At 45.6% G+C, this 22,889-nt stretch overlaps 1 protein-coding gene across 1 annotated transcript; it reads left to right on the top strand.

The window, feature by feature from the left end:
- Positions 1-12,212: 12,212 nt before the first annotated feature.
- On the top strand, positions 12,213-21,268 carry kcnj12a (potassium inwardly rectifying channel subfamily J member 12a). The gene is made up of 2 exons (XM_037464438.2): positions 12,213-12,981; positions 17,782-21,268. The coding sequence occupies exon 2, from the start codon at positions 17,884-17,886 to the stop codon at positions 19,183-19,185; it is 1,302 nt and encodes a 433-aa protein (XP_037320335.1). The 5' UTR covers positions 12,213-12,981; positions 17,782-17,883; the 3' UTR covers positions 19,186-21,268.
- The last annotated feature ends 1,621 nt before the right edge of the window (positions 21,269-22,889 follow it).

Raw genomic sequence — 22,889 nt, 5'->3', positions numbered from 1 at the left:
TCTGCGTTTCACAATTGTCTCAGCTCAAAGAGCAGCTACTCTGAGATCCGCAGAGGAGGACTGAGGTGTGTGTGTGTGTGTGTGTGTGTGCATGCTTGGTTAAACCCTGTCCGCAACGGCGTGTGAAGCGGATACGAGTGTTTGTTGTGGTGAGGGTCGAGAGGACGAGATGGACGAGACGGACGAAACAGAGCCTTTGTCTGCTGTAACGCTGACGCTGGATGGAGGGGTAGAGGTGCTTAAGCTGAGTGACAGGAGGGTGCAGAGGTCCACCTCCAGTGGTGGGTCACAGGGTGGCTGTTCCCGGGTAACTCAAGGAAGGCATCAAATATTCAGCCGGCCTGCTTTTCATGGCCGTGGTGTGTAAACAAACATATTGTCCGTGTGTGTTTATCTGGATTGACACGCAATCTTTTGGCCTTTTGACGGCCCTCTGGTGTCGGAGGAGAAGATGGTCACTCGTTATGGGAGCCTTTGTGGGACCGTTACTCTTCTTCGGCTAATCTGCTTGCAGAGATTAACGAGGAGGTGTGAGAGGAGCCGTGTGCTTCCAGTGGCTGCTGTGGTTTGTAAGGCGGACTGAAAAATGTCCCCCTCACTTTCCATCTGCAGGCCCATACGTTTCTCCTCACTCGTTTTCCTAAATTACACACTTAGGAAGCACTTACACTAGGACGGAGGCATTTGTACAATGTGATACGTTGGTGAAATTGAATTAAAGTGATCAAACTTGTAATTGTGGTCGCTGCATGAAGGTGGACGGAAAACTCATTAAAGGGGGGAGATGAATAATGGAGGCGGTTGTGTTGGAGCAAGCTTAGTTTACATCTTCACTGGATGGAGCGCTGTCCTCGTCAGGGAGGTGGAGGGGGGGGGGGGGGGCGGTCAGGAGGAGCAGGAGGAGCAGGAAGAGGAGGCTGGCGAGGCAGGGAGCCAGCAGGTCTCAGCGCTGCGGAGTGAAAGTGAGGAGACGGCCTCACTGAAAGGCCCAGCCAGCACCTGCCTCATCAGGCAAAAATGGAAAAAGGTTAGCCAGCGGCGGCCATGACAGGAAACACAACCTCCCTCATTGTTGCTGGTGGAAAAAGAAAAACTGCTGGTGTCGCTTCGCGCAACATGATAGGCTGCCTGATTCTGCATGTTTAATGCATGTTTATTTTTTCAGAATTCATGCAGGCTGCACTTTTACCCATTTGTACTATAAAAAAGGGCATTTTTCATGATTTGTGACGAGGATGTTTGGTCCAACTGTGATTCTGAAACATGTGCGTGTGGTCCCACGTTGGAATGATGAACCATCTTCATCTCGTTTCAGCAGTTATTGATCAGTCGTCCCGTGGTGCCTGATACCTTCAGGCAGGTGTACATGCACACCCTCGTGGTGAGAGTGAGAAGTGAAGCCGCCTGCTTGCACACACACACACACACACACACACACACACACTCACGCGCCTCTCACGCTGCCGTCGCTGTGTTTGTGTCTCCACTCAGACAGTAAAAGGGGGGCTTGATTTATTTTTTTTTGTCTCTCCCCTGTGGAGTGGCCGAGCCGAGGTGCTCGTGTTGGTCCACCTGTCGCTGCCGGGGCAGCAGGTGACCCGGTCAGAAACAATGCACTCGGAGTGGCAGATGATTCATTTTGAGTGTGACTGCGGCGCGCTGAGAGAGCGTGGTGGAGAAAACAGTCACCGCGAGTAGGAAGACAAACAAATGTGCAGCTCGTCACTTCAATCAGAACCGGTTCCCTTTTCCATCTTTTATCACATGGTGGAGGTTTGTGTTCTGAACTGCTGGAATAATGCTTTTGGGGTTCACTTTGCCAACATGGGGGCCTACTTTTGAGGTCACATAGTTGTAAAAAGAATGAAGCTCTGAGTATCATGGAGAGTGAGGGCTTCACAGCAGGGACGTCATCGTACCTTCCAACACGTGGAGCCTCCCACACGCTGACAAGACAGACAGCAGCATAAATATAGCACTCATCATGGAATCATCCATATTCAGTGTCGCAAAGCCAATAGTTTGGGTGAAGGACGTAATGGGTTTTGGTTAATAGAAGAAAAGGGAAGGAAGTCTTAATAAATGCTCGGCCTCATTAAACTGTCACAAATTCAGGACACATTATGAAACTTCCTGTCACTTACTCGTTTTGCAACTAGTGATGAAAAAACGTGTTTTTTATTTGCTGTTGATGTGATGTTCATGGACTCAGAGGCTCAGAGGAGAGCGGGATGTCAGTGGTCATCCTTCCTGTCGCTGCGCATCACTCTGAAGACTTCAAGGTTACTGCTGCGTTTGGGCGTAAAAAGATCCCCAAACAATCTGCTTATTGTATATCAATGATGACATTATTTTTTGAAGAACCGTTGATTTGTAATAACTAACCTATTCATACTTGAATCAGTGTGATTTGTTCTGTCGTTCTAAATGCTTTTGTGAATCTCTTAATAATTCAATGTATCAATCAACGACAGACAAAAGCAACGCATTCATGTCTCAATGTCACAGACCATTCTGGTATAACCACACAAAGCCCGTGCACACAGGTCATCGCCGGGATGACCTAGATACTAAAAATACCACCAGCTGCAGTTAATTAGCGAAGTAATAAGATTAGATGGCTCGATTGGAGAGAAACGGACAAGGAGGAGGACTAATCCTGGTCAGCATCACAGGTCCATACGCAGCATTAATGGGTTTTCTGTCTCCTTCAGCAGAGAGGTCAATGGTGTCACATAAGTGTGACTTTGTATGTGTTTCAGTACATGAGCCATGGTCATAATGCTATAGCACTTATTAGAAGTACTAAGTAGCTGTATCAGCCATGCAGATCTCAGTTAGTCAGCAATTCCTGCAGATCGATTAGATTAAAGATTTCAGTTTTGCTGAAATTGAACTGAAACGCATCATCTGTGTGAAAGCCCCCGTACATCCAAACCGACCTTTTGACGAGACGCCGAGGTAACAAGGAGCCACAAAAAGACAAAAGAAGTACCATCGAAAGCTTCTATGATCAATGCAAAGTCTGGATGTGCAGATTTCACGTCTGCAAAAGCTGCAGAAAGCCGAAAGTCCTGTTGTACTTTGGAACTTGCACTTCGGTGACAGTGCAGTCGTCACTCTGCTGGACAGCTGCACACGCAGCAGTGCTGAGGTCTACAAAAGCCCAGAGCACTTCATCAATCCTCAGGGACAACACGGGAATAAACAAGAAGTGATGTGCCATTTTGAACGAGAAGAAAAACAGGAAGGACAGCAGAGAAGAAACGACACCTGTAGAGGGAAATTGGACGCTTGGCGATCGTGCTAAACTGACCCAGAAGAACCTCAAAGACGACGTCTGTGACGAGCTGCCACTTCCACTGCTTTTCAGTTTCTGTCTCCAAGAGGTTGGCAAAGAAACAGAAAGAGATAAACAACAAAAAGTGATCTCTGCGTACGAGGGACATCTCCGCCGGTCTGCTGTGAGGCTTCATTGCATCTACTTTAAAACAATAATGCTAATGAATGGGACACATGGGACACTGACGTCACTGTCAGGTGTTTCTGTTACAAACCGTCTCCGACAGGTCGGAACACAAAGCTGCTCTCTGGCCGTCGATCCATTAACGCCGGCACCAGCTGACGGATGAAAACGACGCATTCTCTTAAAGTTCATATGGTGAAAAAGTGAGAAAATGCACAGCATCTTATTAGAGTTCCCAACTCCCCGTGGACATCAGGTTTTCATTATAACCAAAGGCACCAATGTTGAGGTAATAATTGCTCTTGCTGGAGCGCAGTTCATTGTGTGTGTGTGTGCGTGTGTGTGATTAGAGCTGACGCCTCACTCCTGCAGATCGTCGTAGCACAGCTCCAATTACACAGGAGCCGATTAGATGTTCCCTGTAGAAAAGGCCGGGAGGAATACAGACGAACCAGCCAGACAATGAACCGCAGAGATAATTATGAGAGCAGATATCGTTACAGAATAAAAGTCCTCGGATGGACAGGTGCCTGCCAAACATGAAAATTCCTAGTAAATAAGGGTTTTTATCATAAGGGATTATCAAAATGTGTTGTTCCTAACATCAAAAACAAGAGGACACGATACTAGTCCTTCCCTCTCAAAGAAGGAGGCTCGCATTCAACGCCCATCACCAGAGTGTCAAAGCTACCAAACCTTCTTCAGGCGGAGGCCTCACGAGACCATGATGCAATAAAACCAAAACATTTCATGTTCAGCCCCCCCCCCCCCCCCTCGCAGCCCCCTGCCGTGCACCAGAAACCCAAATTTGAATGCAGCCACTGGACGTTTTGAGCATGAGAAGTGTTCACGATAACCATGTGACCTACAAGGAAGTGATGTTGATGATAAATCCGGCCACTTTGAATACGTTGATAAATGAGGCTGAACTCAACACAATGGCCTTTCTGGATCCTGGTATTGTTAATAAGATTTAAGAGTCAGAAGGTTCTCAAACTGTGCCAGGTCTTGGTTTTTAAGAAATCTCTTTGATTCATTGAGGAAATGATTTGTCCCGCATAGACAGTTTGAGGTTCTTTCAGTTCCATCTCTTGGTGTTTCATCACTACTTTAGTAAGGAAAGAGTTGGTGCGCAGATCATCGATGGATCAAAAGGGATACGACTGACCGCGAAACAATGATTACCATTTCAAATGAGAGGAATCGCTTCGTCCTTTTACCACCTGTATAAATTACAATGGTGGCAAAATACTTCAAGGGTTCGATATTCCAAATCCCTCTGTGCATCGGCCAAATCTATTGCAAGTTAGATGCAGCTGCTCTTTACTCTCCAGGCTAAAGGTAACATTTCATCCCTCCACATTACTTTTAAAACATCGCTTTGTACAAGGCTTTCAATGGAAACTGCGGGTGCTCTGCCCATACAGACGCACACAAACCCGCCGTGTGGGGCTTCGGGGGGGTGTGGGGGGGGTGGGGGTTAGCGGGCGATGAAGGTTAGGGGCTAACTGCGGTAACCCAATCGAGGGGGATAGAGTGGTCGAGGTGATGACGCTCAGAGGCCGGTCGGAGGCCGGTGATCAGCGTGCCACGACGGCCGCCTCCTCGCCAGCCAATTACAGTAATTAGAGGATCGTTTCCAGCCGCTGAAAGATTACACGCTCGCTCTGCTGGCTGCGGAAAGGGAAATTGTTCCGAACGGCATTAGTTTAAGGTGTGATTCTTTACCAGATGGTTGGTTACACACTTTGGAGGTTACTCTGCTATCGACACAGACATTGGAGGTCTTATATGAGGCGGACCAGATCCAGAATGTCAGATTGATATCAATGAGTCTTTACGACTCGGGCCTTTTCCTTCTTTCTTTTTTTTCCCCACAAAGGTGCTTCGGCACCAAAATACACCGTGACACTCTATTCGTCACAAATGCAATATGATGATACAGTTTAGAAGGGGTGAGATGGAGTTACGGGGGACAACAAAACCTGCGAGGGAGTTCTCTGCCGCTCCGGTTGTCAATAAGAGCCTCTCTCCATCGGTGTAATGGAGACGAGTGGTGACTGTCAGTTTGCACCTCTTCTTTCACGCCGCTGCGGGTCTGAACGGTGACATGAGGGCTCACTTGGGAGGCTTAGTGCCGCAATGAGAGCCCCCCCCCGCCCCCTCCCGCCCCGTGCTAAAGCTATAAGTTACAGACCTTTGGGTCCCTCATGTCTGAAGTCGCCGAGGTAATGAAATGAGTTCACTACCCGAAAGGTATTTGGAAAGAGGTGCGTCAAAGTGAACTTCACTGAACGGAAACATTTCTAAATGCTTTATCGCTCTCTAAAGAGTCACATGGACTCCTCTGCATTCAATGTTTCTTTTGGCTATAAAATACTCTGTAATACTGTTTTTAAAGGAGCTGATGGATTGAGTATTTCTTTATCATTTAGTTTCCCTGATACACAATCTGTAACATTACACAATTGTTTATATGTTGTAAAAATGTTGCTGTTAAACTTGAGGCAAAGAATTCACCTGTTGATCAAAGGGATTAGATTTTTTAATTAACATCAAGCCATAGATTTTTACCAGCCACAACATTATAATTAGTATCACCAACGTGCTTACAGGCTTAATTCAAAAGGGTGCTGGTACTGTTGAGTCAGGGAAAGGCTGCAAAACCACATATTGTTAATTCTCGCTTGTATATTTTGTCTTATTTTATCCTTATATTGAACCAAGTCAAATTCCTCTATGTTCAACATATGTGGCAATAAATGGCTTCTGACTGTGAAAAAGCGAAAAAACTGCTGATGGTAGTACAGTTAGAAAGCACGGTTTTGATGTGTCTAATTCCAAAGGTCTAATTAAAACAGGATTCTTAAACACAGATTAAACACTAAATGTGATTCCCATGACTAAAACGAGGGCTGACTTTTAGTAATTTCACACAGCTTCGGGCTAATTCTCACTTCTCATCCACACGCCCACAGTGAGAGCTGCTAAACAGGGACAGCACAGTGAATCTCACCAAGTAACACACACACACACTCTTGTAAGTGCATGGCCTTTGCCATCACAGCGTCACTGACGATCCCCCAAAAGGTCTGGTGAATTTCATCCTTGCTAGCGGTGCAAAAATGTAAAAAAAAAATGCTGACCATGAGACCTTTAAATCCGGCCCCTCCTCGGGGAACAATGGGAGAAATGTTTGGCCCCTGGAGCCGCTGGACCGGACCGCTGCTGCGGTATCGGATGCAGTGGATCAGTCGAGCCACGGCCTCGCTGCACTGAGCCCTTTTGATATCGTCACACAGGTAAAAATGTGCTCGTTGAGTTGCTCTTGAAGGTTAATTCTCTCTCTCCAAAGGTTTTATGTACATTGGTTTGATTCAGGGAAAAGAAAACTTGTCAAACTGTGTCCTCGGGTTGTCACATTCGAAGACGCTCTAGCATCAGAGAGCCATGTGACCACAGAAAGCAGCGCACCATAATGTCAAATAATGAAACCCAGTCCACAAGCAATCCTCACAAAATATGGTGTGAAGAGAAAAAAGCACGTTGTTTCTTCTTTCATTAGAAAGGGTATTGATTGCCACTCAAACCTGATACTCTTTATTTCTGAGTGCCTACTTCGTTTTACTTGAAAATTTGTACCACAGTGGTGGACCTTTCACTGATTGATCCCAATGAAGCTGCATGTATCTCAACGTGTGATTTTAATGTTGTTGACATATTGTACCTTATATCCTGTTATGTCCTCTTTACTCCAGCTTTAGTGTGTCGGGGCGAGCTTCTCAGCTGAGTCTTATGAATGGCGTCCTGTAGCTCCATCCAAAAAGGCCCCGAGCTAAAGGGGCAAGTGGCATCCCACCATATGCCTGCAACAAAAAACACCATATGCCTCAATGGTTAATTCATTTTTTACAAAGCCTGGTTTCCAGCATCTCCACAATACTATTAATACCACAACACTCTTTTGAACCTTTGTACAACCCCCAGTTACTGCGTGACATCGCAGACTTCCAAAATCCCTCTTAGCCAATCAGTAGAAATCTGCGGTTTGTCTCTTGGGTCTATTCTGGTGACATTACAGGCGAGCGTGTGTAAGTGTGACAGTGACTGAGTGTGTGAAAGAGCATAAAGGGAGTAGCAAGGGGTCTTAATCACTGTGTATGTCGGCGGGAGGGGCGGGCATGAGTGTGTGAGTGCGAACGCAAGGGGAAAATAAAAAGCAATGCTCCAAAACAATGTGCTGGGTGATGCCGAGGAGAGAAAAGGGTCAGCTGCTGGTAGGTTTTGGGTAAAATCGGCGCCTCGTTGTGACAGATGGAGGACGGTTCCCACAGAGCCAGACGTGCTACAAATAGCTCGGCGTGCACACTCTCCTGCGTACGGAGATACAGTACAACATGCAGACATGAAGCACACTCAGAACAACAGATGCACAGACACTGGAAACGTCCTCGGCTTTCATTCTCCTCACACACAGGAGGGAGTTGCATAAGCTCCACTCTGACGTGACGAGATTTGATCTGGTTCTTGGCCCGGTCTGAACGGGCCGTGGTACGTAACATCCCGAGCACAACGGCGTGTCCTTGTCGCAGGATTAACTCCGGGAGACCCACGGGAACGGTGCGGTCACACAAAGAGCAGCTCGAGGTCCGGCGTACCTCTGTCCTCTCTGTCCTTGTCCTGTCATTGAAAGTGAGCTAATGTGCAAGAAATGTGCATTTCCCCTCTTTCTAAACAGGAACAAGGCTTTATTCATAACGATAGCACCCTCCAGTCATTCATACAGGTGGTCAGGCTCACATAAAATAAATTAACCCAGTGTTTTTTTTTTTTGCTCGTTGAAAACCGTTCTATAAATATCAGCTCTGATAACTGAGCGCGTCTGAATGCATAATCGCTTCAGCGGGCGGGTTTAATTTGTGTCATGAGTGACAGCATCTGCTGTGATGAACTTGCCGGATCACGGCGTCACGCTGGAATGAGGAGACGCGGCGGGGAGGCGAGCAGCCATCCCTCCACCCAAACTTCACCCGTATTTACTTGAGTTTGAAGCAGACCAACGTCACACCTTCTCAAAAGTGGATTCTCCAGTGCCCTCAAACAGAACTGGAGTAAAGGTACTTCCTGAAGGGAGCGTTGGATCACTGCGGGGACGAGCGGGGCAGAGGTCGGGGTCGGCAGATGGGGATGTGGCTGCGAGGACACTGGATCCTGAGCCGATTAATTTTCTCACCCCCCCGGGTGCCGGCTGAAAGGCAGACAGGAGCTTTTCTCCGCGTGCTGTCAAGGTGAGGACACGTTGAACCACAGACACCCACCTGGCCTCATTAGGTAATGAAACTCTGGTGAAACGCTCACTTAAAAAGAATCGAAAGGGCTTCGGCTCGTATGAAAACACTTCTCTCCATCTGATATTTTATCAGGTGATTTGAACGCATCCTCGTGTCACTCACCAACGCCGCGGCCCCACTGGAGCTGTTCTTGTCTGATGAAGTGTAGCCGGGCTCAATGAATACCAGAAGGAAGCTTAAGAGGCGTATTGTGGCCAACAAGAAGCCAGTTGCATCAATGTTCGATTCCTGGCAGTCACCATGAGAGATGCTTCTCAGCAGTTACTTTTACTTTTAACTGGTAGCTCAGATGACAGCTCAAAGCAATTATTCATTAAATTAGCAACATATTAGCAAAGTTAACACATGGAAATTCTTCATGGGAAAATGAAATAAAAGATATTCAAGTATTACATGTAATACATAGTCATTATAATGTAAAAAACAACAACACGTGCTTTCAGCTCATGATCAAATCTAAACTTGCATACTCCTCATCTATATATTAATTACAAATGTATTTTGTTTGTCCTGATAAACACCCACAAGGCTTTACATCATTAATCCAAGCATGGATGAAAACCAAGAGCAGATGCACGTTGCAGCTCTTATTAAATAGCAGAATAAGTCGGGGATCACAAGTGATGAGAAATGACTGAGGTGTACTAGTGAGTGGAAGGAGCCTCCGGTGGTTTACAGTAGTCTGAGCTCTAATTTAGACCGCTGAGCAGCTGAGAGAAGTTAAGTGCAGCACTTCAGCCCTACAGACTCATTTATACCCCCCCCCCCATCAGTCCTGTAGTGAAGACAACAGCTACAATAGAGGACCATCAACCTGCATCACACTTGTGCATCAACAGGTTTTTATGTGAACAACAACATGTCACTAATTCTTTCTAAGGGAAGAACCGATATGAAACCAATTAGAAGCAATACGTGAGATAACAAGGAAGCTTCTGCAAAAATGAAATTTACGACCGCCACTTTTGAAGTTTGTGTAAGTCGTTATTTTCCACGCGGTCCAAGATTTGAATCGACCCCCTGACACACATGCACAGTCCACCTCCGCCACAGCCAGCTGGGCCCGAGAACAAGAAGCCCTTTTCACAGCTATTTTGGCCAATGTGAGTTCAGTAATATCACATTCCTAATCCCCGCTGACTAGAAATTAAGTTGCAGAAATGAAATGAGCAGGAACGGCTGCGTAGCCGGAAATAGCCGCATCAGACAGGAGCTCAGAGAACAATGTGATTGGGCTGTTTTAAACAAGCCCAGCGGGGAGGGCGAAGTTCCAGACTAAATGATTTATTCAGATGAGAGACGCAGAGGAAGGTTCAGTGACATTATGCAGCTGTGGTTTAGAAGAATCAAAATGACGGGGGGGGGGGGGGGGGGGGGTGGTTTTATTTAATTACAAACATATATGAAGCAATTTGATATTCAAACAGGTGGATTTAGGTGTGACATTAAGAATCTTACAGGAAAACGGTGCTGAATTGAATATACGAGTATATATACGAGTAAATATGAGTATCCCACATCTCTACCAAGGCAGGTATTTCCCTTTGTGTGTCCCTGCAGATGATATTCCTTGACTGAGCGCTGAGTCTAAAGAGCTTCTGTCTGCCCACAGCCAGCGTCATTGTTGGAGATTAAACGCCACGATCACTATCGTCAGAAGGATTGTCAAAAGTATATTCTTAGGGCCTCGCTGATTAATGCAAATTACAGCTTTCTGCGTAGCGCAGGCAGCAGCAGAAACATTTCACTCTCTCGTCTCCGCTGCTGTCGAAGACCTCTGTGTCACATACCCTGTTTTGCGGTTTTATTAAAAGGACTTTCATCAATGTCTAGTGCTTAGGGACCATATAAAGTGTGTTGAATGTAGGAGTCATGTTTGGAGTATTACAGAAGCCGCCTCCCCTTTCTTGCCACTCTCTTTGATTCAGTTCTACCAGTTCCCAATGGGCTGAAAATAGTGAAAACGTGTTATACCTGTAGCCATGGAAGCGGCAGCAGATCCCACTTAGCCGTCTCACTGGGAGGCAAAACCCTCTCATTTACACACACACACACACATGCACGCGCACACACGCGCGCGCACACACAGACACATGCGCATGCAAACGGTACGTGAGCTGCCACCTGTGATTGTGGTGCGGTTACGTAACACGGTTTACAGTCTGGATGTGTGAACCTCGTGATGTGCTGTTCTCCAGGCCTGCAGCACCACGGCGTCAAAGCCTTCACGCAGGGACGGGTACGGTACCTGTTGCCGACACGGACCAAGAGGCGCCTTTAAAAAGGACGCTTTGAGCTGCAGTAGTCGACGTCCTCAGCCACACACAATAGCCCGGTGATGATCGCACACAGGCTATTGCAAATCACCCTCAGAGGTCGGAAAATCAGAGGCTGCTAAGGAGAAAGAACAGGAGCCCACAGCTAGGGCGAGGTAAAGAAAAGAGAGCGAGAGGGTTCCTGCACTGATGAATCATTAGCGGTGGAGCTGGGGCTGAGCCAGTACGGCTGCATTTAGAAACTTCACACCCCCCTCAACAACCCCCCGCCCCCTTGCTAATTGTCATCTCTTTTAGCATTTGAGTGATGACTGGCTCTCTGGAAAGACGTGAGAACAGGAAAACAGGCGCTCGGGTCTGACGGCTACGTCACACTTTGAAGCTGTCGAGGGCAACCGTAACGTGCTCAGCGGTCGAGGCGATGCACGAAAAAGCTGCAGGTTGCTCACAACGGCGGCTGGAGGCAGGAACCCAGAACACTACGTTCATTTTTCCCGAGATAGAGGCACATGGAGAAAGAACAGCCTGAAAACGACTCTTCCTCAGGATAACAGCGTTTTCATAGACGACCATCGTAGAACAGCGTCCCGCAGTAAGAGTGATGGACACGAAACAGGAGTCCTGGAGAACATCCTCCGCACACACACACACACACACACACACATTTAATTCACTAGTATTTAGTGTGTGTGTAGGGCCTTTCCTCTCCCAGAGACACAGCAGCCAGCAGCATTACATGCTGGTCCAGACTGCACTGCACAACATGCATAGAAGACAAGTTCGAAAGGACACGTGAATATTTCCCTCCGACGTGCAACAGTCAGCTGTTGCTGCAAAGTCCTCGGCTATTACCTCTGACAGGTAAATGATGTGAGGAGTGAAAGCAAAGCATCTGGACTAAAAAGGCAGCTGACAGCTGATTGTGAAAGCTGCTCTTCTTCATGATGCGGCCTGCTTTTACTTTTGATTAACATCTGATCAGATACAATGGTGGATTGTCTGCTTGTGCTTTCTGAATGATACGTCTGTGCAGCAAGTTGCTGTCAACTGGTAGTGCCATGATGTGGGAGGGAGGGAGGGAGACAACAGGAGAGAAGGCGAGAGAGAGAGGGAGGAGAGAGGGGAGAGGAGGGAGGCAGGACTGCAAATGGCAGCTTCTGTGACACCACTGGGGGGAGGGAGGGACGGAGAGCAGAGAGAGCAAAGAAATAGACGGGGGAGAGAGAGTGTGAAAGAGAGAGAGAGAGAGAGAGAGAGAGAGAGAGAGAGAGAGAGAGAGATCAGCCGTCCAACTAGATCAGATTGCAATAGATTGATAAAGAGAGATGTTCAGTTAATAAGCAGCGAGGAGGATTGAACAGCTTCATGTGAAGGAAAGACTTGATGTTACCGAAGACGCAGGAGGAGCAGAGGACCGGCTGGACAAATTGCTCCAGAATATGGAGATACAAAAACCTGAATTTTCACTGGAATAATCCCCGCTAAACGCTTCGTACCTGTTTTGTACGGGAGCCACCGACCCAGCGAGACAAAAAAAAAGTGTCTCGGCCCAAGGTTCTGGTGGGATTCGGCCCGGTCGGAGCTGCGTCTCATCCGCACTTGCGAAAGCACCTGAGAAAAGAGAGAGAGAGAGAGGCAGAGCGAGAGAGAGAGAGAGAGAGGGAGAGAGACAGAAGACTTCAGGCGAGGATGAAGAAATTCAAGCGCGGTCTGCGCCTCGTGCTGAAGATGATGGAGTGGGTTTCTCCGGTATTAGAGTAACACACAAAGAAGGAGCAGCTGCGCTGGCAGATGCAAAGAATGCCTCAGTTTGGTTAAGTGGGACGCCGGGAGAGAAGACAGCGCCGTTTACTTCTGCAGCCCGGGGGGAGGACAGGTAGAGAGAAAGGTAAGATGGAGAGAACGACTCAAACATCGGTCAGGTGTCCATCGTCTCTGGTGTTGATGCTTTCAACACCAGAGACGAGTCTCCTTGTTGAAATTACAACGTCCAATACTTGCACTACGTCAGCAATTACCAAACTTGTGGTTTATATAAATGTGTGACAATTGCCTAAAAGAATTCCACGACTATTCATCTCGATGTGAATGTAAGCACCAGACATCAAAGCGGATTCATTTCAAGACAACAAATAGTTACACAACTGCACAGAATAAAGCAACACAGCGGGAAGGTTCACTGTGGAATCTGGATCAACACAATGTGTTTATAATATTAAATGATGTTGCTTTATCCACAAGACACTCAAACCGGGTTAATCACCTTTGATCTGGAGCATAGATTTTGGAGGCCATGTCTGCTGGCTGTGAAATCGAAAGGCTTCCAGAAAAAAACACACTTGTAGAAAGGTAGAAGGTGATTGACGACAAGCATCAAAAGCAATCTTTCAGGCAAAACTTGAATCCAGAATTTAGCAATGAAGTTTGCGTGTACATTACTGGTGGATTCGCCTCGTCTCCACTGACGTCAGAGCTCCTTCACTAAGACGATATAAAAGGATTGTATTGTGTGACAACAGTCCTGCTGGAAAGATCCATTGTTGAGTCTAAAGAAAAGGCATTGGCGAAAATAAAATGTATCTATGAAAAGTGCACCAATTGATCCTGTTTATTATCATCTGAATAATAGGTTTATAGACCATGAATCAGACAAAATAAGACATTTGAGAGAAACAATTTCAAACGTGTGATGGGCATTTGCTAACACATTTTAGGTTTAATAGACTATTTAATGACTTCCATTCAACAAATCAAAACATTCAGGCAATGTAAACAAACACTCATTTCTGCACCACGTCTGCCAAATTCATCCCAAACTTATAATATAAATGCATTGGTTACCACTCGTGCACTTTCGGGGCACCTAATTATCCAGAGAGTGCTGTTCCAGATAACAGACCACAGATGTCATTTGGGATAATATCACTGCAGGACAGACGTGAGCAGGTATCAATGGATTAATGCGTCGCTTTGGGTACTGCACTTTTCAGTGTATGAAGAAATCTCTAATGTGAGGTTACAAAAGAGACGGAGGATGAGGAGGACAAAGATTTATGCGGAATAGCCTGACAGCTCAATTACCTCTCCCTGCTTTTCATCTCAGCGTACTTCAGTTTGAATCACCTTTATGATCCAAAAAAAAGGATGTTTAGCAAGCAAACTGAAATTGTAGAATATAACAAAGGCACAACATCACTTCAAACACATCGACAATAACTTGTTGTATCTCCCTGTAGAGTATCGTGTTGCAAATAATGTATCGTGTAGCGTGTGAGCTCAAACCAACAGGTGCTGATTCAAATTGGAAAATTACAGAGTTTAGGTTAAATATGGACGATTGAGCCTTTGTGAACGGGTACAAGTAATTAAAAGCTGCACAAATGAAGATCAAAAAAGCCCAGGGAGAAGCTTACATGTGGGATTGATCAATCAAAGGAAAGCAGGTGTTTGAGTGCAGAAAAAAAAACTACAGGTGCAGCTAGCGATAGAAAATACTACAGATCTTGTTCTACTTGTATATAATTTACCAGCTGTTGAAACAATGTGAGAAGGTGACTCTGTACTTTCTGGACTCGTCTCTCTTCCACTTCTCTCAACCAGAGACGGCAATCGCAGCCCTGGGCATCGGCCTCCGGGGCCGCCGACTGTCTGATTCTCACATAGCAGACGAACCATGAGCAGCCTTCAAAAACGGCACAGTGACAATTATTGCATTGAGTCTGAAAATGACAACAACAACAACACACTACGCGCTTGTTCGTGTAACACGCTGTCAATCAGACATGTCTCAGCCCCGCTTCCCCGTCCCCGCGGTGTTACTTTCTATAGAAAAAAACCCAAAGGTTACTTGAGACGAGTTGAGTTCCGCTCGGCGAGCTATAGGAAAATACAACGAAACATGAGCCGCGCCTCTTCCTTCACAAAGGCCCTGGGAGGTGGGCCCGGGATGGTGGCGGCTCAGCTCGGTTTCCTGCGAGCTTCTCCTGAGATGAAGTACCCTGTCCCGCTGCACGACACCGTTCCTCCAAATCCCTTCAATTATTTTGCACATCCAATTATTCATTCCATTGATCCCAATCGGCGGCGAGCTTATTGTCACCCCTCGACTCTCCGCTTAACTCCCCGAGAACACACACGCACAGGACAAGGTTACAAAAGGTCATTTTGGAAATGATTGGCAGCAGTAATCACGTTCTCTGTGCCGCCTTATGAATCAAGGATGGGTGTCTCCTAAAAGTGTGTGAACAACGAGGCCACACAAAAATAAAGATACAGCGATACACACAAATGCCCCCCCCCCCCACCCCCCCCGCTGAGCGATCATTCCAAGCAGCTTGCAGTGCGGCATGTGCATGGCAGAGCGCTATTAAAGGCCTAAACTTTGATCCCAATACAAACAAAGAGGTTCATCCACTACAAGTCGAAACACAGCACTGGAATCTGCGGCCACTTTCACAAACGACATTTTGTTAGGTGGTAAAACGGTGGTTTCAATTTTGGCCGCACTCCAATTGTTTGAATTTTTGAATTCTGACTGTAACAGGATCATTAACAACGGCACTAAACGGCTGTATATTTTTTTCATCTGCACAGTGAGCTTTTCAATTAAATGTCTTAATCTGTGATTAATATGAATAAAGGGCTATGGATGATTTACCTTCTAATTCATTTGAATAAAGACATTATAGCTATGCAGTTGTCACTTTGGTGAAGACTACCATAGATTCAAAGTCAACGAGCTGCGGGCGAAGAGGACTCTCTAAGCATCATGAACTTAAAGACTTTCTTTTCTAATGAGACCAAAAGGCTTTTTACTTGGGTTTGACCAATTTTCTGGACAGCTGACCTTGTGCAGTAAGACGTGGAGACGTCATGCCTGCAGAGACAGAGATGCGTAATGTAATAATGTCAGTATCCATCTCAATTATTGAGCACGTCAGTGGGGTTATTGTTCAATACATCCAGGCCCACCTGCCTCTACACAGGTGAGCCAACGAGCACATACGTAGCTGATAATGAAATTTAGGTGACATTTTTGCAGATTCGAGGTGAGCAGATGAGGTTGTCTATTTTAAGCATCAGCAGCTGTGCTCTTCAGGGAATGTAGTGTGATGTAGTGTGAAAACAGAGCCGTTGGAAGTATAAAAATAGAACATTTAGCTACAGTATATTTTACTGACCGGACAATCTCCAGATGAGGAGAGCTTTCACCTGAAAGAGTGTAACTGAGGATGGAGTTAGTGCGAGTGCTCGGCAGAAGGCAGTGCACCCGGGATTTGGGATCGCACATGACTGAACCGTCAAGTCTTCAGGGCCCAAATCAGGCCAGCAGACACAGAACGGATGTTGCCAGGCGATAGAAAGCTGACTGCACCCAGAAGGGCTTTAATCCAGCCCCCCCCCCCTCGGGGCAGAAGTCCTTGACCCCAAGGGTTAACAGGTCATCTGTTGTAGATTCATCACATTCCAGACTTTGAAAACATACTTTACTGTGTTATGAGTGTATAAACACGTAAACTAAAGCTCCGCTGTGTAATTACAGTAAAAAGCTAATACAGGACATTGCACAGGGGAGATCTGCTATCTGCACCATGGGAAGGTGCATCCTCACAACATGATTAATAAAACCGCAAATAAATAGTCCTCCCTCATCTGTGTACTCAGCATCTGGAATTGCATGACCATGGAGTCAGTGGCACACATGCAGGCCCCCCTCCCTCCCCGCAGCATGTTCAAATACTGAACCACAAACAACCCCGTCCACTCCTCTGACAAACACGTATTGTCGTGAAAGGACAGTGGCAAAGACCACACTCAATATGTGATGTGTGTGGTGCTGCTGACAATCTATAAATACAAGAGTGCAGCAAGCTAGCGTGTGATAGCCTTCCCCGGCCCTGGCAGGCCTGAAACATGACAGCCCCCCTAATTTCATAAAACACCTAACCAGATGCGAGAAGTGACTCACATGACGGATGCTTTTTCATCCTGGAATAATAAACATCTGGCAGGTGACTACCGCTGCCAACCGTCTAATTTAAAAAGAGAAAAGCAGAGGAAAAGCCACGTGACACAAGTGGATCTGCTGTGAGATCAGCTCTTCATTTCGCCGGCCAACATCCAAAGACATGAGGACCCTTCAGTGAGGACCAATTGGATTTTGAGTCGTGATGTTAAAGGGAACAAGATGGCGAGGCGACGGAGTGAATTAACTGAATTAACGGGTATTGTAGATACTGACATCATAGACCTTGTGCAGAGAAGTGGGAGACAGAAGAGGGACCACAATGCTTACTCCGTCATGGTTCCTTATCTTACTGAACGTCAGATTTCACACAAGGAGAAGAGAAAGAGGAAAACTAGAATAATAATTAATAAACAAACATATTGCATTAAATATGAATAAAAAACATTTTCAATTAAATCTAGATGAACTTGATTGAGATTACTTTTTATGAAAATGTATTCGGGAGGATATTCTAGAATTTTTAATTTGTTTTTTAATTAAAGTAATTTATTGAAATGGTCTATAAATAATATTATCATTATCAGTTTTATTATCAGTCATTCTTTGTCAAGTTTTACAAGCAGCTCATCCGCCGACAGATTGTATGACAGAGTGTGTATGTGGTTTCATACGCATGTTTGGTGTGAATTGATTGTCCCCCTCTCCTGACATTCTCCACAGGGACGGGGCGAAAAACTAAAATGCAACTCGGCCAGTGATCACGCTGTGAGGGGCCTCGACCGCTCCGGGCCAGTCCCTCCACGCGGACCCTGCAGCCGGAGCATGAGCGTGGGCAGGATCAACCGCTACAGCATTGTGTCGTCTGAGGAAGAGGGCCTGCGCCTCACGACCATGCATGGTATGAACGGCTTCGGCAATGGCAAGATCCACACGCGCCGCAAGTGCCGCAACCGCTTCGTCAAAAAGAACGGCCAGTGCAATGTGCAGTTTTCCAACATGGAGGACAAGTCGCAGCGCTACATGGCCGACATCTTCACCACGTGTGTGGATATTCGCTGGCGATGGATGCTGTTGGTCTTCACCCTTGTTTTCGTTGTCTCCTGGCTGCTCTTTGGCTTGGCCTTTTGGGTCATTGCTCTGCTGCACGGAGATCTGGATAACCCCGCCGGAGACGACAACTTCACTCCCTGCGTCCTCCAGGTCAACGGATTTGTGGCGGCGTTTCTATTCTCCATTGAGACACAGTCGACCATAGGTTACGGCTACCGCTGTGTGACTGAAGAGTGCCCGGTGGCTGTCTTCATGGTGGTCTTCCAGTCCATAGTGGGATGCATCATTGACTGCTTTATGATTGGCGCCATCATGGCCAAGATGGCGAGGCCTAAGAAGCGAGCGCAAACGCTGTTGTTCAGCCACAACGCTGTCATTGCCATGCGGGATGGAAAGCTGTGCCTAATGTGGCGGGTGGGGAACCTGCGCAAGAGCCACATCGTAGAGGCCCACGTGAGGGCACAGCTCATCAAACCTCGGATCACTGACGAGGGGGAATACATTCCTCTGGACCAGATAGACATTAATGTGGGCTTCGACAAAGGTCTGGACAGGATCTTCTTGGTTTCGCCCATCACCATTCTGCATGAGATAGATGTGAACAGCCCCCTGTTTGGGATTGGCAAACAGGACTTGGAGACGGCGGACTTTGAGATCGTCGTCATCTTGGAGGGGATGGTTGAAGCGACCGCCATGACCACGCAAGCTCGCAGCTCCTACTTGGCCTCTGAGGTCCTTTGGGGTCACCGTTTCGAGCCGGTCTTGTTCGAGGAGAAGAACCTGTACAAGGTGGATTACTCTCACTTTCACAAAACCTACGAGGTGCCGTCCACCCCCCGCTGCAGTGCCAAGGACATGGTTGAGAACAAGTACTTAGTCCCAAGCTCTAACGCTTTCTGCTACGAAAATGAGCTGGCCTTCCTCAGCCGCGATGAAGGCGAGGAGGACGTAGGCGGTGGCAGCAGGGTTGTGGCGAACCTCAGTCCAGACAGGAACAGCCGACATGAGTTTGAGCGCTTACAGGCCCCCAGGGCGGTGGATCAAAGATCATATCGTCGAGAGTCGGAAATATGACCTCGACCCATTGACCCTGGATCAACTTTCAAAAGCTGTATCCAAGTGTGAAATGCAGAACAATGCAAAGTGCCATAAGAAGGGTTGACTGCTGAGGAAGCATAACAATAAAAGGGACTTAACTGGAAGAACTGGGGGGAAGCAAGAGTACACAGAATTGTGGTAAGGAATGTCTACAATCAAGGAAAAGGCAATGGAAAGACCTTTTTCCTCAACGGAAACTTGAATCTTTTTTCACATGCTCATTTTGAGTTAAGAGGTTCAACGATAGTGCATCAAAACCTCTGACAGAACCTTATAATCAAAGTGTAAATACATTGCTTAGGTAAGTTACGTTTTGTGTGCAGTATCAGTTACCTCCCCGCAAAAGAACTTATTTCAACTTTGGGCCAGAGTGACAAGGCCTCCCTTGAGCTCCCCTCGCATTGCTGCAACGCACCGGACCTGCGTTCGTTGAGCCATGAGAACAATTCTTCACTTCCATTCGTGTATTGATGATCCCAAATAACTACCATGGTAGGCTACATCGATAGCACTATGAAGAACATAAGGATGTATGTTGAACAGAAATTCACTTGACTGAAGCTTCACTCTGGTTATAAACGCTTCACACCTCATATTTTGACCCTGTTTTAAAAACATCTTAAGTCACTAACATCAAGATTTATTTGCACTCAACACATGTCAACACATGTCGGGCCATGTAGAAAGATTGAGAAGTAGTCAGGTAAAACCAAACTAAAGCACAAATGGAGGACAACTGTTTTGTAGTTCTTTGAATGGCCATGACTGGAGGATACAGGTTGCAATATCCACGTTTGAATTAAAAAATAACAATAATGAATAGCAGCAATTTGTAACTCCACAGAGATGCACCTTAACAATTTCAAATCAAACCTGTATACTGATAGTCAGCAACAGGTTTTTCTAATTCAGACTGCAACAAACTGGCCTGAATTGAAGACACAATGTTTTTGTCGTTTTAAAAATGAATCTATGCATATTGTTAACAGTATCAGGGGAGAAAAATCCTATCGAGTTCTGTTTGAGTAAAGGATGGTAAACTATGGTACGACATTGCTTTTATCAATACCCAGTGCTCAGCATGAAGAGACCCAAATGTATGGATTGAATTTCTAAAAGTAGCCGTTGCGTTTATCACTCAATTCATCCTTTTTAGTTGAATTGGACTGAAAGTTAAAATGGTATTCATCGTTAAACTTTTACGTTTTACATGTTCACAGCAAGAAGGCAAGAAAGAGAACGGAGAAAAGAGACCAAACGCGCCAATTCACAGCAGCCCGACCGACGGCTCGCCTTCATTTTACACCAAAAGAGCGTAAACAAACTGGTCTTATGTCATTAATAACAGGGCAAACTCGACCTAGTTTATAGATAATAATTATATGACATTTTTACAACAAAAATGAATCGTGTGCAAGACTGAAAACCTGCTGTCCTGCTCTTTGCTGTGACAACAGAAACACGTGAGCAGCAGCAGAAGAAAGAGGAAGGAGCTCCTCATGTTGACTTTTTCACAAACATCACATGCTGCAAATGCATATTTAGCAATAGGCTAATGCAATGAGTCAATACACAGGGCCACGGTCGCATGGAAGCAATAACAACTAAAGCACATGGTTCTGAATTCATTTTAGTCGGCTTATCCTTAATGATTCTCTTGCAGTGAACATGCATATTTATAATTCTGGCTCCAGAGATCACGAGAGAAAGGTCCGCGCGAGGAGAAAGAAGTTCTTTGGTTAATTGTACTCGTGTACTTGTTCTCAGATTTCATACCAAAGTAATGACTGTAGCTCAGACTTCTGTTTTGAAGTGATTGTTCCCCACTTAATCTTCCAAAGAATTCTTAAGAGGGATCTTGAAAAATAGATAATCGTGTTCCAAAAAAGTATTTCCAGTTTTTAAATGAGATTCAAATTATTCCGAAAAAAATACCACAAATAAAGAAAATCCTAAATAAAGTAAATAGATTAAGTTGTGGTAACAGATTCAATCTAGCAGTTTAAGAGACACAATTATAATGCATGATCACTTTTCTTTTGGCATGGGCAATAGTGTTTCCAAAAATATCCCTTCTTCTAGATGCATCTTTAGAATATCACACCCAGACCTCAACATGTTAATGTTAATCAAGTCCAGGTGATCTGTTACCTCAGTAAAAGGTGGACGTCACGTCCCTGTGGCTACATTTTAGTTTCATTTCATCAAGAGGTTACACACGTGTTAAGAAAGAAGCCTACAGGATATGGTGACAAAGTACAACACAAGCACATAGAAGAGGACCATAAAATGGTCGTTATGTTGGTCACAATGACTAATATTTTCCTAATAGTCTTTTAACTCAGTGTATATTTCTAGGTTACATGTTGCTTTTTAGAACTATGTGGGATGCAGTCAAATATACGGAGCATGTTTTGGCAAAAAAGTGAAGCATTCTTTACCCAGCCCAAAATATTTCTTGCTTATTGCCTTCTGGGAAGGTTCTAAACGCGGACGTGTGAAGCCTCTGCACCAGCTCACCGGCAAATTAAGGGTGAAGCATTTCTACTCAATGCTTTTTTTTGCAGATTGTTTCAGCTTTGTTGATGCTCACCTAAGCCGTTAAAAAACGAAGCACACACAATTGTTTCAGCTAAACATAAAGATTTATAGTGTAAAAAGCAAAGTAATGTTAAAATATAATAGGGAGCTGGAGGCTTAACAACTCGCTTATTTTTATACAAAGTTCTTTTTGATAGAATACCGCAATCAATATTTATCTGTTTATATTAGAGTACTACAATGAAATCACTTATTAGAGGCAAGAATATGACTCTTGTCTCACTTTTCATTGATTTGATGTCTGTTGTTTCCTTTCAGCACAGATCCTCATGATTTAAGGTATTTCTCTTAAAGGGATGATTGGAAAAAAGCTTTTGACCTCTGTAGAAGTCTTCCTATGTCCAGCAAATTGTCTCCTGGGCTTTTGATTTTAACTCAGTCATTTAAATTATTGAATTAAAAACTAACTGTGAAAAAAAGGTTGTTTTTCTCTTTTTTTGTTGAGTGGTCCACAAGTCCTGGGCTGCACTGAAATGCAAAATCTCAATGTTGATGAGCGATCGAGAACGATCACAAACAAAGTCAAAACAGCCAGATGACTCCCTGGTGTGGAGCCAATTTTTAGAGAAGGCTCATAAATGAATCACTGTGACACAAACAACCGAAAAAAAACAAAAAGAAACAACGGCCGGGGGCCTTTTGGCTCCACTGAAGTGGACGAGAGGCCTGCAGCGGACTTCGTTAGATCACAACGCACGACAGATCAATGCCTCACTCCTCGTAGGCCTAACGCCTCCACTGTTAAAGAGGCGGATCTCTGACAGCCTCTGCGTTCATTCGCAGGTTCTACTTTCATGTTTAGGACTTGCATTGTGGACGCTTTGCGTTCCAGCATCCTCTGGTTGATGCACATGCTCCCAGCTGTGGTCTGATGCTGACGTAGCTGCTGGTGATCTGAACCGTGTGAACTTTGTCTCTCAACTCGCGCGTCGAGTGTCTAAAGCTGCTAATCGCAGACCAAACAATGAACAGCTCAAGGAAAAAGAAGTTCTGGTCCAGATTTTCTGTAACTACGCTGAAACCCCAGAAAAGTGGCGTTATGGGTCACCAGACTGATAGCCGATGGGTGGTGAGATTGA

The sequence above is a fragment of the Pungitius pungitius genome, chromosome 21 (genome assembly GCF_949316345.1).
Source record: "Pungitius pungitius chromosome 21, fPunPun2.1, whole genome shotgun sequence".
Lineage (NCBI taxonomy): Eukaryota > Metazoa > Chordata > Actinopteri > Perciformes > Gasterosteidae > Pungitius > Pungitius pungitius.
Note: the sequence above shows the minus strand (reverse complement) of the source record. Positions and strands in the feature narration are given on the sequence as shown.